This window comes from Vulpes vulpes, chromosome 4 (genome assembly GCF_048418805.1).
Source record: "Vulpes vulpes isolate BD-2025 chromosome 4, VulVul3, whole genome shotgun sequence".
Taxonomy (NCBI): domain Eukaryota; kingdom Metazoa; phylum Chordata; class Mammalia; order Carnivora; family Canidae; genus Vulpes; species Vulpes vulpes.
The window spans coordinates 38,858,895-38,873,921 of record NC_132783.1 but is presented as its reverse complement, the minus strand read 5'-3'; the positions used below and the strand labels follow the sequence as shown (position 1 = coordinate 38,873,921).

The 15,027-nt window shown below is 38.0% G+C and overlaps 1 protein-coding gene across 4 annotated transcripts in view; it reads left to right on the top strand.

Annotated features, from left to right (window-relative positions):
* Positions 1–15,027, top strand: part of NPNT (nephronectin) — a 78,950-nt gene that overhangs the window by 20,769 nt on the left and 43,154 nt on the right. For all 4 annotated transcript variants that reach the window (XM_072755534.1, XM_072755535.1, XM_072755533.1 and 1 more), the window contains one exon: positions 12,026–12,118. In XM_072755534.1, the coding sequence (XP_072611635.1) occupies positions 12,026–12,118 (93 nt within the window). The remainder of the gene's footprint in view (positions 1–12,025; positions 12,119–15,027) is intronic.

Sequence of the window (15,027 nt, the reverse complement as noted above, 5' to 3'; positions counted from 1 at the left end):
TGATGATGTGGGGCTAATTTCTGAATGTTTTCCTGATTGACAGTTTAGAGAGTAGCTTTTTGAGGCTTGGGACTCCAGGATATTACAGTAAACCTGGGGAGAGATCAGGCTTTATCTTTAGTGGTGGTGAGAACATAGAGAAGGATAGATACTTTTAAAAGATAGATGCTTTTAAAAAAATAAATAAATAAATAAATAAATAAAAGATAGATGCTTTTTTTTCAAAAAAGGAAGGAGAGGGGATCCGTCGGTGGCTCAGCAGTTTAGCACCTGCCTTTGGCCCAGGGCGTGATCCTGGAGTCCTGGGATCGAGTCCCATGTCAGGCTCTCTGCATGGGGCCTGCTTCTCCCTCTTTCTGTGTCTCTGCCTCTCTTTCTGTGTCTCTCATGAATAAATAAATAAAATCTTTAAAAATAAATAAATAAGTAAATGAATAAATGAATAAATAAATAAATAAATAAAATCTTTTTTTTTAAAAAAAGGAGGGAGAAGCATGCAGCATTAAGACGGTGGGGCGCCCCTTTGTAGACAGCCACCACTGGTGTGGCAGCTGCTGCCACTGTGAACTATGTTTTTGAGAAACGTCCTGCACCTTTCTGAACAATAGCTGCTTTTTTGGGCAAAATATAGCAAAGAGCCTTACCTCGTTGGGTTTTTATAAGGATAAAATGAGAAAATGCTCACAGAGCACTTGTCTCAGTGATCAGCTCGATGTTAATTCAGTACAATGATGGCTCGTGGTGATGATGATGGTTGTGGGAAATGAGGAAGATGGAATCAGGGATGATGCCCAAGTTTCTGGTGTGTTATTCAGAGACCTAGAGAACATTGAAGAAAGTGCAAATGGTGAGTTCCACATTGGACGTGGTATATTTGACGGGCTTGTGAGACTTTGCGGTGGAGGATGTGGGTGGATTGAGGGTCTGGAGCCCGGGCGAGATCTGAGCAGAGCCCAGGCTGTGATTCATTTGATAATCTCTCCACCACTGTCCTATGGAAAGCTTATTTCCCCTCTGCCCACTTCTTCAGTCAGCATTGATAATCATTGCTCTCTGCCCATAGAGGATCAACTTTAAATGGCATATGAAGAATGTAGGAAAGGTAAAATAATGTGTGACACGTCGGCTGAAATGTTACCTACTCGTTTTAAGTTTTTGAAAAAAAAAATCCTTTCCAGTTTACCATTTTGGCTGGGAGGAAACCACCTTGCACAATTGTTTTCCCCTTTCAGTTGGCTTTTTCTGTGTGATACCACTGTGACTACTAATTCTAAGCAAATATTCAACTAAGAGTGAATCATTGTTAGGAATAAATGACCATAACTTGGGATCCCTGGGTGGCGCAGCGGTTTGGTGCCTGCCTTTGGCCCAGGGCGCGATCCTGGAGACCCGGGATCGAATCCCACGTCGGGCTCCCTGCATGGAGCCTGCTTCTCCCTCTGCCTGTGTCTCTGCCTCTCTCTCTCTCTCTCTGTGACTATCATAAATAAATAAAAATTAAAAAAAAAAGGAATAAATGACCACACTTATTTTTGAAGTTTGTATTCTTTCTTAACTGAACGTACTGAAAACCAGCCCTGCCTCAAGTCTTGGCTTAGATGCTGCCTTCCCTTCTCTGCCTTCCTTCCTGTAGCGGGGAAGGTCTGCATTCAGTTGTAAGATCTGCATGGAGCCTATCTCGCACTGTCCTGCACTGCGGTTATTTGTGGATCTGTCTTTTGTTCTGCCAATTTGTTAGTTCCATGAAGCTGGTGACTGTGTTTTATGCATCTTTATGTCCAGTGCAGTAGCTTCCAATGTTCCTTGTCCAGTTAAGCTCAGCTCGGGACACTCTTGAAGATGTAAGGACGAGGCACTTCTGTATATAGGGGACAAAAAAGATGAGCAGGATGTAATTTCAATAACCCGATGTGGCTTTCAGGGAGGACAATTGGGAAAATGAATATATTTAATTTGCCTATCTTAGGACCTGTTTTTGTATTTTGTGGATCTTAAGTCTTGATTAAGGTTACAAAAAGAAACCAGTTTACATTCTTGGAAACACATTATCATCTGATGTGGCATCTGCTGCATTGCATTGGTTGCCCATTGATTGTTTGCAGTGATGGATAGACTTCTGATGCTCTGAGTACAAGGCCTTCCAGGCTGACACTGCCTTCATTATGAAGGACTGTTTTCTGCCCTTTGGGCCTTGTGCCATCACTTAATTAGCCAATCTTTTATTGATGGTCATTTTGGTTGTTGCTAAATTTCTGTTTAAGGTTCTTCATAGCTAAATTTAGAACAATTAATGAATAAATGTTTTCCTAAAAAAAAAAAAAAGGCAGGAGGCCAAACTGATACATGCCTCACATCCTGTAAGTCTGTGCATAGTCACAAAAGTAATTCCATTCTTTTTAATAGTAAATATATGGCTTAACTCATTATGTATTAGTGACTTTGATTGCTAAAAGAAGTGAGAATAGTTATATTAAACTTTTCTTGCCTTTTGTGATGATCACTCAATAAACCTCAAAATTACAGTTGAAACAACAATTTTAACAAAAACACACACTTTAATGTGCTTCATTGTATTCTGAAGAATTCTTACATTACAAAATCAACTGTCTTGTAAATTTCTTTTTGCTCCTTTCCAAAACCTTTTCTCTTTTAAACTATGTAATTGATCATTACCTCTTCTGTATCCTTTACATGCATCTGTTATGAAGACATCTTTACTTCTTTCTCTCCTTACTAGATTTGCCCTCTTGAGGATGAGGAATTGGCATCTTACTAATCTGTATTTCCTCAGTTCTTAATACAGTGTCTTACACACTGGAGCTTTTCCTGTTTGCCATCCTTATAATTCTCATTATAGCTAGCATTTTATTGGGCTCTTACTATGAGATGGGTACTATCCTAACCACTTTATTTGTTTTTTTTCTCGGTGACTCTCCCAACAACCCTGTGGATATGTAGGTTTACTATTTCTTTAGTAAAAAATGGGAATTCTGGCTACTTTCTCTGGTCCAACCTATGATACGCATTTTAGAGCAGAGAAGCTAGGTAATCTACATAGGTCATATGTTTCCTAAGAAGTAGAGCTGGGACGCCACAGTTCCAACTCTAGCACCTGCATTCTTAAACCCTTCTCAAGAGTGTACTGATCATTGAACAATGGTTCAGAAATTAAGTAATAATATTTGTCAAAGTGTGCATATTATTCTACTGGTATATATATATAAATTTTTCCCATTTTTGTATTTGAAAATTTTCAAATCCACAGAAAAATTGAAAGTATAGGAACAACAAACACCTGTGTACTCTTCATCTTCTACAACTGTTAACATATTGTGTATTTTTTTCCTCTCTCTCTTTGACCGAATCATTTGAAAGTAACTTAGAGACATAATGGCCCTTGTTGCCTAAATATTTCAGCATGCATCTCCTGAGAACAGGATCATTTACCTACCAACCACAATATAATTATACTTAAGAAATTTAACACAGGGCAGCCCAGGTGGCTCAGTGGTTTAGCACCACCTTCAGCCCAGGGCGTGATCTTGGAGACTTGGGATCGAGTCCCACGTCGGGCTCCCTGCATGGAGCCTGCTTCTCCCTCTGCCTGTGTCTCTGTCTCTGTGTGTGTGTGTGTGTTTCTCATGAATGAATGAATAAATAAAATATTTGAAAAAAAAGAAATTTAACACAGATACGATAATATCATGTAAGAAACAGTTTATATTTAGATTTCCCCAATTATTCCGGTAATGATTTTTATGAATTTTTTTCTTTTGCATCCAGAGCCAGTCAGGGATCACTTAGTACATCGAGTTGGCATCCTTTTTTGGTCTCCTTTGATTTAGAACAATTCTACCATTTTCATTTTCATTTTCTTTTCTTTCTTTCTTTCTTTCTTTCTTTTTTTTTTTTTTTTTGCTTCTTGTCAATGACATCTTTAAAAGAGTCTACATCAATTGCTTGGCAGAATGTTCCACAGTCGATTCAAGTTAACCCTCTTTTTGCAAGAATATTACATAGGTGATCATATATTACATATATCCCTTTGCACATAATGTAGTTCTTGGTGATGCTACCTTTGATCACTTGATTAAGGTTCTGTCCTTCAGATTTTTCCATTGAAAGGCACCTTCTTTTTATAATTAGTAAGCTGTCGGATAATACATTGAAACCGTTTGTTCTGTTTCCCAACAAACTTCTAACCAGTGAAAGTTTTAGCATCTGTGGATAATTTTTGCTCAAATTAGTTGTTTCAGTCGTGATTATAAATTTGCGTTTTTCAAATTCAGTCATTTCTTCTACATGTTAGCCGGCATTCTTCTGTAAAGAGGAGCTTTTTCTTCTTTTGTAGAATCACTTTGGACTTAGGATTTTTTTGTTACTTAACTGTTATGAATTACTGTCCTTATTTTTCTTGGTGCTCAAATTATCTCATATTTGGTTAGTGGGAACATCCCCAGGCAAAGTCCTATGTCCTTTTCACATGTTTCCATCATTCTTTGAATATGTCTCTGCTTTTTGTCACAGCAAAATATTCCAGCTTCCCTAACTCAGCCCTGATTCCTTTAATTGTGGAATGGTATTTAGAAACAAAGATCTGGGGACTAGGTGTGCTGGTTGCTGCTGTTAACCTACTTAAAAAACAAAACCGACTTCACACTTCCAAATAAACAGTAACAATTTCTTACATGTTCGTTAAGTTTCATTTGGCATTAATCTAAATTCCACCCTTATGTCACGTTAGAAACATCAGAATTGCAAGTAACCTCAAAATGATGGCATCCTTTAGAATAATTTTTTTTTAAGATTTTATTTATTTATTCATGAGAGAGAGAGAGGGGCAGAGACAGGCAGGGAGAAGCAGGTTCCATAAAGGGAGCCCAACACCGGACTCGATCCTGGGACTCCAGGATCATGCCCTGGGCCAAAGGCAGGGGCTAACCTGCTGAGCTGCCCAGGGATCCCCTAGAAGATTTTTTAAGTGGAAAGGTATAGTGCTTAATTATGTTAAACAAGTTGGTTTGTGATACAAAGGTGCAGATTCAGGCACTTATTTTCTTTGATCTACTTCAGGAATTAAAAGTTAAATAGTGATGAAAGGAGTGATTACTAAATATCCCTGAATTATTTGTTCCCAAAGACAAAAATAAAGTTATTGTTAGGTCTTGGAAGATGACATTATATAGACCAGAAACCCTTGGTTATTTTAACTTCATGCGCTAAATGATCACTTGATTGATTGACTTAATATTTGGTTATAGTTCATGATTAAGGTCTAAAAAATAATATTGGACAAAACGTGAGAGTGAAAAAAATTATAGATGGAGCAGTACTTCAGAAGAGAAAGTAGTTATACACTTCATCAGTGATTCAGACTCTGGAATCTGTCACAGAACAAGCAGTGAAGATTACTTTATGTCTGAATATTCTGGCAAATATAATTTTAAAGTTATAGATTGTATTCTTAACTTGCAGCTTTTCTTTCCCGAAAATACAACTTAAATACCTTTACACCTGTAATCACTTTGGCCTTCTCTGCCCCTCTCATCCTTTCCTGCTTGGGGTTTTCCCTCTCCTGTCACTTCCAAAGCACCTCAAAATCCTAGGTTTTTTGGCCTTTTAACACAAGAAGAACTGGTGGATTAACCATGAAGCTGGGATAATAATTTTTTTCTGAAATTGAGCAAGTCACTTTCTGTGCTTTCACTTCTGTGCTGCTAACCTGAGGATACTGTCTTTTTTCCTGCCTTGTGTGGTTATTGTGAGAATGAATGTAAACAGTCCTATCAAATGAGTTCTGTATCACTGAGAGCATTTAGTACATAATATTTTATGATGGTAACAATAAGAGGCACTTTTATTTGAGTTTTTACTACAGCAGGAATTTAGATTTGAAAGTAAGATAATGGACACCAGGATACTGGGAAGGCTGCAGTTATTTTCCTCTGAAGATCTTCAAGTCTGTAGGAATCTTTCCTCTGGATTTTGTTGTACCTGTACCATGGGGTAGCTTAAGGCCCTTTCCAGTGAGCCCTATACAATTCCGCATCCCTTCCTTCAGGGCTCGTGAGTACAGGGCTCAAGGCCCTTTCCAGTGAGCCCTATACAATTCTGCATCCCTTCCTTCAGGGCTTGTGAGTACAGCACTGAGCTCTTTCCTGCTGTTTTCAGTAATTGTGTCTCTTCCAAGGCCAATTGCTCTGTGAAAAAGATATTCTTCCTCAGAGGTTCCTATTCCCCTCACAATGAGTTTTTCCATAGCTGGGTTCTCTGAAGCTTGTTAGAGGTAATGAGAGCTCTCTGAAATCTCAGAGATTCATTTCCGTTCATTCTCCTGCCTATATACTTGTATACTGTGTCACCTTTGTTTCTAAATTACATACCCTGGAGGACAAAGATCCTTGTTCTTCTTTTAATGGTGCCATATTTGACAAGCAACATGTTGTAGATGGCAAAAGTTACAAATGATTCTTAGGACTCTAAAAACAATCTTACTTTCATTAGAAGATCTTTCTCAAGTTACTAATAACACCTGAGGTTGAGTTGATTTTTTCCTTGTCACTCTCCAGAGCCATCACCTACTTGGGCATCTCAGCATGTCCTTAGTTTTTCAAGTGTTGACACTTGACTCTCTGTGTGATTAGTTTACATAAGAAATATAGAACTGATGGGGAAGTTTAATTGTCCCCTAACTTATTTGAAAACGCATTACCTGGCAATATTAGAAAACTGTTCAACTCTCAGAACCCCAGTTACATCAGGATAAATTTCCAAGAGTAAAATTGTAAATTGCAGTCACACAGAAGAGATGTGGGCATGTGACATGAAAGGGTTATGTCTGCCTTGCCAGTTGAGATATATTTCTTTTTCTAGTTCAAAAAATGACAGAGAAGTTATTTTAAGGATGCTTTGGAGATTATACTGTGGGAATATTAGAGAGTAAATTTTGAGTGTGATTTGCCCATTTGGGCTTAATTCTGGCATTCAATTTTGGGGGTAAAATCTATTATTCGTTGGCTCTCTGATGCTCACTTGACTTTTATTGACTGAGCTGCTAAACCATTTGTGATAAAAGAAGAGAGTGGGCCATCAAATATGGCCCAAAGTTTTTGTCTCCGATCCATGTGACGGTCAGAGAATCAGTGCTGCTTTTTCTGATTAACCTTTAGCACCAAGAGACACATTATTTCCTCCAAATCAAGTGTATCATCTGTTTTTGATGTTTTAGAAGACCACTCTAAAGTGGACCACTAAAAGTAGACCACTTACTCTTTTGATTTGTTTTTTTTTCCCTTCCTGGTCTGCCACCTATAGCAGGTTGTAAGGGTTCATGTGTGCTGGCTCCTGAAATCTCATGTTACAGTGGAGACAGTTACCAAAAGGAGGGCCAGTTTAACAGAAGTTGGAATCATATTTCTCTATCTCAAGATGAATACGTATTTTTTAATCTAATTCTTTAGATTTAGAAATGAAATTCTTTAGTTACTTCTGTGATTATATGGTATTATAGATATAAAAATAAATTTGACAAGTTGTATTTCTTTACCGGTATCTACTCATAACATTTCTATCCTGTGTACCAAAGAAAACATTTGCGAGCTTGATAATAAACACAGATAAAGTCAGATTCCACAATTTTGTGTTTAAGGGCAGTCAATTAGGAATTGTATTTAGCTGCAAGAAACAGTGACACAGGGGATCCCTGGGTGGTGCAGCAGTTTGGCGCCTGCCTTTGGCCCAGGGCGCGATCCTGGAGACCCGGGATCGAGTCCCACGTTGGGCTTCCGGTGCATGGAGCCTGCTTCTCCCTCTGCCTGTGTCTCTGCCTCTCTCTCTCTCTCTCTGTGAGACTATCATAAATAAAAATTTAAAAAAAAGAGTGACACAGGAATAGTGCCCTAAATTGCTAGGATGGTAATTAGGGTTAATATTATGAGTTTTTGCTCTGTACTCCTCTCCCTTCTCTGGATCACCTCAGGGTCATAAAGTGGCCACTGTAGTTCAGTGACTACTCATCCCCCTTTTGGAGTAGCATTCCAAAAGCCCCACCCAGTAAATTCTGTTTATGTACAAGCAGCCGGAATTTTGTTACTTGGCTACCCAGATCTACCAGGGAAGATAGGGAATGTAGTTTTCCATTGCTAACTCATTCTTCGCTCCCAAAATGAGCAGACGGAAAGCCATTCTAGTTTTAAAAAGAAGGGAAAATAGATCCTGGTACGCACCCAGCGATCTCTGCCACCAGTACCTTTTATGATCTGCCTTAAGCTTTCTTTTGAGCTCCTCTGCTATTGTAAGCACTTGACAGTGTAGCTCTGCACCAAGACTTGGCACTCACCGGGAACCCCTTCGCTTCCCTTCCCCACACTTCACGCATTTTCTGAAAGGCTTTGTCTTCCATCCCAACTGTCTCAGCCTCTTAGGTAGCTCAGATCACAGTTTTCTTTGGGAGGGGGTGGAGGTGGGGTGCTTTCCAGGACCTGCAGTAATAGTTGTGAGTATAATATATTATGACCATCCTGCCCTGCCCCTCTCTTCTTTCATCCCCTTTCTCTGAGTTCTTGGTAAGTTTTGGCCAATATATTCTAGTTTCACAGCTAATTTTTCATATTTTCAATGACTCGCTCATCTCCCCTCCCTGACACTAGTCTAGTATAATACATGTATATAACAAATGTTCGACACATGCTTATTGAATTCCATTGCAGACCTAATGCTAGCAAGATAATAGGAGAAAGTCCTTTATGCAATGTTTTTCCGAGTGTTTTCTTTCTGTAAGAGAAAATAAATGGTGATATCAGCAATTTGAGTATCCTATTCCACTAGTACCTGTTGGCTGATATATAGGTCATTGGTTACTTTAGTGAGTAGTCTATTGGGTAGAAATGCAAATAGCAGTTCATCTGAAAATTACTGACACCCTAAACATGTAAGAAACATTAACAGTCTTGGCCTCATGGAATGTGTGCATTTGATGTGCCCAAGATTAGGGCACTTCACTGAGAACAAACAACAAGAAAGGGCGGGGGATAATAAAACTTTTGTTCCTCTACAGCACCTGAAAGTATGATAAATGGTCATCAGGTTGGCCCGGGGGTCAAAAGGCAATACAGCCTACACATCTAGAGTTTATATTATAACATGTCCTCTTCTAAATAAACTTTTTCATGTTTTCAAGTAGTACTTCCTAAACTACCTTTTCATGTTTTTAGAGATATTTTCAAAATCTAGCTTTTTGGGGGATTATTACCTCAACTTACTTTTACTGATTTTGAGGTGTTTTTTTTTTTTTTCTGAATTATTACACTCTAGGTGACTCAGTAATAATTGATTCATTCAAACATTAAAATTTACAGAAGATCTTTTTTAAGATTAAAAATTTTTAACTTGCATTTCTTGATTATGGGGCCTGGAAATTATATAAAGAATGGTTTATTTCTGGGACTTATTTTAAAAACTACATATAAGTCATCTACTGGTATGCAATTGGCTGAAGAATAATATTGGAAGGCCCTTCTAGATAGTCCATTTCTTCTCACAGATCTGAACAAAATTGCTTCCTTTTGAATTTCATGCCATGTCTAAAATCAGATTTTAAGAATTATTCAGGGCAACCCTGGGTGGCTCAGCGGTTTGGCGCCGCCTTCAGCCCAGGGCCTGATTCTGGAAACCCGGGATCGAGTCCCATGTCGGGCTCCCTGCATGGAGCCTGCTTCTTCCTCTGCCTGTGTCTCTGCCTCTATCTCATAAATAAATAAATAAAAATCTTTTTTAAAAAAAATTATTCAAGTGCATTTCTCTACCATCTACATCTTAACACTTTGTTCATCCCTTCTTCCTACAAGCTTTTAAATACTTCCTGAGCAGCACTAAGGATTAGTAGTGATACAGGGTCCATTTGGGGTGACAAGCAAGGAGGAAAGGCTTGAAGTCTAATTGGTGAATAAGCTCCGTGGGGTGCCAGGTGAAGAAAAGGTCAGCGAGAGTCAAGAGAGGAAATGTAGAAACAACAGAAATAATTGGCACATCAGTTTTACAGGAGTGTTCAAGTTTTAAAGGAAATGAAGTTTGAGAATGGTGAGAGAGGAAACTAGAAGCATATCCCAGAATGGAAACAGGCTTGGCTGATACAGGAAGTAACAGGTTTCAGGGCCTTTAGAACTCAGGATCATTGTGGCCTCCATTCCACTTGGTCTTCAAGATGTGTCTGCTCTTCACTCTGTGCTTATTGAAGCCTATCTTTTCCTGTAACAAACAGATTGTGCCTTTCTCATGTCAACTAGACTTTTTCTTTTCTTTTTTTTTTTTTAAAAGGATTTTCTTTATTTATTCATGAGAGACAGAGAGAGAGAGAGAGAGAGGCAGAGACACAGGCAGAGGGAGAAGCAGGCTCCATGCAGGGAGCCCGATGTGGGGCTCGATCTTGGGACTCTAGGATCATGCCCTGAGCCCAAGGCAGATGCTTAACCGCTGATCCACCCAGGCATCCCCAACTAGACTTTTTCTAGTCCATTCCCCATATCACCACCAGGTTAATATCCCCAGAATTTTTATTTTTATGATCATTCTCCTGATGATGATGATTAGCTTCACAAACTTCCCATGTCCTGTAGATGAAGTATATATTCCTCAGTCTGACATTTAGAGAACATCATTTGATCCCACTCACCTATGATTGTTTACATCTCATTTTCCCACTGACATTCAGCTATCTCTTTAGCTTGACTCTGGCTTGGTGCCCCCTGAGTAAATGATAGTCGACTTTGCTGTATAACTCCTCTTACCTTGGAGAGTCTTTGCCTTCTCTGTCTACTCATACTTTAAGAACCAACTCAAGTCTCTTCTGAGGCTTTCTCTACAAATCTCTGTGAATATGCTTATGTGATGATTTCTTCACAAATTTCATATGTGCTACCCATTTTGCTCATAAACAAATATTGCCTAAGTGAAAAATGATTGTTTTTTCTCTTCATCTACGTTATAAGCTCTCTGAGACTAGTGAGAGTGCTATACAATGAATTTTCTTCAATTTTAATATCTGGCATAGCACCCTGTGCCTATTTGGTGTACAGCAAGGTTTCTCATTCTGGCACCATCACACTTTGGGCGGCATAATTTGTTTTGGAGGGGGCTGAGTATTATAGGATGTTCAGAGTATCCCTGTATTCTATCTTCTAGATACCAGTCTAGAAGCACCCTCTCCCCAGTATGACAACCAAAAATGTCTCTATGTCAAATGTTCCATAGGGGGCAAAGATAGCCTCAACTGAGGATCAACAGTGTATCAACAGAATAAATTCTGACTAGTATCTTGGCAGGAATGAAAGACTGAAAAGCTTTGAGTGATGTTTTATAGCATTTCGGAATCCTGAGGAAAGACAAACTCAGCTGATAGAAGATAATAAATGTAAAATAGAACTTCCTATTTCCTGTGAGAGGCCATAGCAAGGGTCAAGGCAATTGTACCATACCTAGGGTTAAGAAAGATCAAGAAGACACAGTACTCTTAAGTGAAAGTTCCAAAAATAGTGAGTTTTGGGTTTTATTTCATTTAGAGCCATTTCATACTAGAAATAGCATTTCTAGTACAATAAGTATTATTTGGTGGGAAATTTATCTGGAGTTCATATATACTCGTCTTTGGACTAAGAATTACTTTTCGAACCATATTTGGGGGAACGAGTTTGAAATTACAGATACAAGTTACTGTAAAATTGTAACTATTGACAAACATCAGTTGTGTTTATTCTTAGTTTTACCTTTTTTAAAAAACTATTTTAACATTATACTTGAGTTTAGTCAATTTATCAGACTCAATTGATACACACACATACACATACAAACGTATGTGAGAGTATTTAGTCTGAACAATGCTTACTACTCCAAAGCACAGTGATTTTACATATTTCTGCTACCCTGTTGTAAGTTCTTAGTCTTCTCTATTATTAATCAAACTACCACATGATTTAGATGCTGTATGGCTGATATTCTACTGACCTAGAAATAACACATCCTCTTTTCACAGCTGTCTGCCAACCACAGTGCAAACATGGTGAATGTATTGGACCCAACAAGTGCAAGTGTCATCCTGGATATGCTGGAAAAACCTGCAATCAAGGTAGGAAAACAGTCTGACACAAATTAAAAATAAGCCCCCTCTAATTCCACCTAATATGAAAGTTTTAGGTTCTCATGCCAAACCACTTTGCAATGGCTGTTGTTTCTGAACTGCGTTTCCATTTTCGGAAAGATAAAAATATAGTAGTAAATCTTAAATATACACTTCATTGGAGGACAGTTAAAAGAATTTCATCCTCTTATTCCTAGTCACTGATACTAATTAAAATGTCTTTTAAAGAAGAGAATCACAGCATCAGTAAAGTAGAAGCCTTATATTCTGCTAGTCTTTGTTCTTCCACGAGCTAGTTGGGAAGCCCCTGCAAATTGTTAGCTTCCTTGGACCCTGGTGAGATGGAACCCCTTTAGTACTCAAAGTCAGGTAGGAAGTCTGACTTGAAATTTTGAGGTCCCTTCAAACTCTGAGCCCTTTGATTTTTGAGATTAAATTCTCTTCAACTGTTACTGGTTTGCAAAGTTCTCTGAGATATATGATTTTGACAAATTTATTTTTGTTTTAAGTTACTTATAAAAGCAAACATTTAGCACAGTGCCCCAGGTATTTTATATATATTATCAATCTTTTATCTATTATAATGTCAGGAGGGAGAGTGCTATTTATGGTAATTAAGTGATAAGTAATAGCTTCCTGTTATTTTTTTATTGAAAGAGATATCAGGGATATTAAGTCTAAGCTCACAGGATTAGTTGGTAGAAGACCTAGTATGTCAATTTAGAACTATTGTCCATATAATTCATATTTTCTCTGAATTTAGTCTTAGATGAGAAAATATTATTGCAAATGTGATCTTCTAGCTTGTGCTAACAAATCGGACAAAGGTTGTCTTTTTAATTCATTTCAACCCCACATGTTCTATTATTAGCAGTAAAAAAAAAAAAGAACAAACAAACCCAGAAATAGAGAAAAGCTGGGGTTAGATTTCACCAGAAAGATAGAAAGATAAAAGAGCCCATTTTTTACTTATTTCTTAAATTAAAATAATCCTTTCTATCCTTTTCAGTTGGAACAATTACATGGGTCCTGACTGTCCCATTGATAATTTACTTGACCTCATCAGATATGGAGATGATATTGTGGAAACAGTCTTGTACTTCAATATCTGATGTTCCTTGATGTGTCTCATGTAAACTCGTGATTTATGGGCATAGTTTCCACAGCCGTCCAGAACACTGGTGTTTTAAAAAGTATAAGGAATTGTTTCTGAACTATCAGATGAAATCCATGCTAATGAAATGTGACAGGCCTAATGGTAAAAGAAACTGTTATTCTCAAGTGTGCTCTGTATTACCTGTTATTTGATTAACTAATTTTTTCTAATGCTTCCTTTATAATATTTTTTAACTTGGAATTTACCAAACATACCTGGGTAGTCTTTTTGAAGTAAGTAGAGTTTTTGTTATCTCAGTTTACTCTTTTAAAAATCCATTTGACTTTCCTTCCCCAGTCTCAGTTTACAAGTAGTGACATGTCCGGTTCTGATTATTGAGTTATCAGTGTTCATCTGAGAGTTCCAGCATGCTTTCTTTTTTAAAGTGGAGAACATAAACCATCAGAGGTTTCATTAATATGTCAGTGCCATAAGCCTTGTTGTCCTGATGCCAGGAACTTATACAAAGAAGGTTATTATAATAAGCCAGTGTTGAGATTGCAGAGAAACCCATTTAAATTTATTTGCTTGCAGGAGCTACATCAACTTTAATATGCTTCAAAGACACTGAAACTATTACTGTAACAAGGATCTATCTTTGGTATCTCCTGTTTTCAGAAAACCAGTTTATCATGTACTTTTTACTGTAATGCATACCTGTTTCTCTAAAGAAAAATTGAAATATACGGAGTTGAAATCTTACCTCCTAAAACTATATTCCTTAGGGGGAAGAGGATTTCATTAGTAGCAAAACGGGATTTTATACCTGCAAAAAATAGTGTTGACACTGAAAATGTAATTTCAAGTCTAATCTTGAATATAAAACTTTAACTTCCAGTAAACCTGTATGTTTTGATCATCTCTTTCTTTGTCTTCCTTAAAAAAAAGCAATTGTGAGGAATTCCCAATGGCATGATTTATGCTCTTTGAGAGCAGATTTATATACTCTTTGAGACTCTTTATGGTCTCTGATTTCTGAGTCCTGAAAACTATTATAAGAATGACTTGCACATGCTACGTGCACATTAAATATTTGCTCAGTGAATGATTGTTTCACGTAATGGTTCTTGGTCCAGGACACCATACTTGTAAAGGTTCCATGGAGGCATCCAGGCAGCACCTTAGGCAGCCTCTGAATCTGTGGACTGAGAGCCCTTGTCAGGGAGACGGGTGGCTCTGAAGGAGCTGGGGACATGGGACAACTGTCGAGAGACACCACGAAACATGAATAGAGCAAATCCTCTGTGCCTATAACATAGCAAATCAATGTAGACTCTTTTTTATTTGGGCCATACATCTTAATAAACTGGCAAATAATCCTTCAGAAATATGGGAAATCAGATTTATTTTTTCTTGAGGAGAGAGGTGTTAAGAAGAAATACATTTGATATGATTTAACAGAACTGGAAATTAGCTTTTGGTTACAAGTTGGTTTCCGGGTAAGGCAAGTATTTGCTAAACGATTTGTTGCAAGTTGTGTACAATAAGAAATAACCTTCTGGAAACTTGATTGGTGAAGTGAACAGCTTGTGTAAATGACAAGCTTTTAACCAGTGCTTTCAGAGCTGCCTGGGGGGCAGCCAGAAGAGCAGGGCAAGCCCACTTTGGAACTGGCTTGATTTAACAGCCTTGTCTCAAGATTAGTGTGAATCTGCTGTTGGTGCTTGCCTTTCCCTCTGAGTCATTTCTGGATTTGCTGTAGCTAGATCACATATAAAATCAGAGGCTTGGACTGATCATT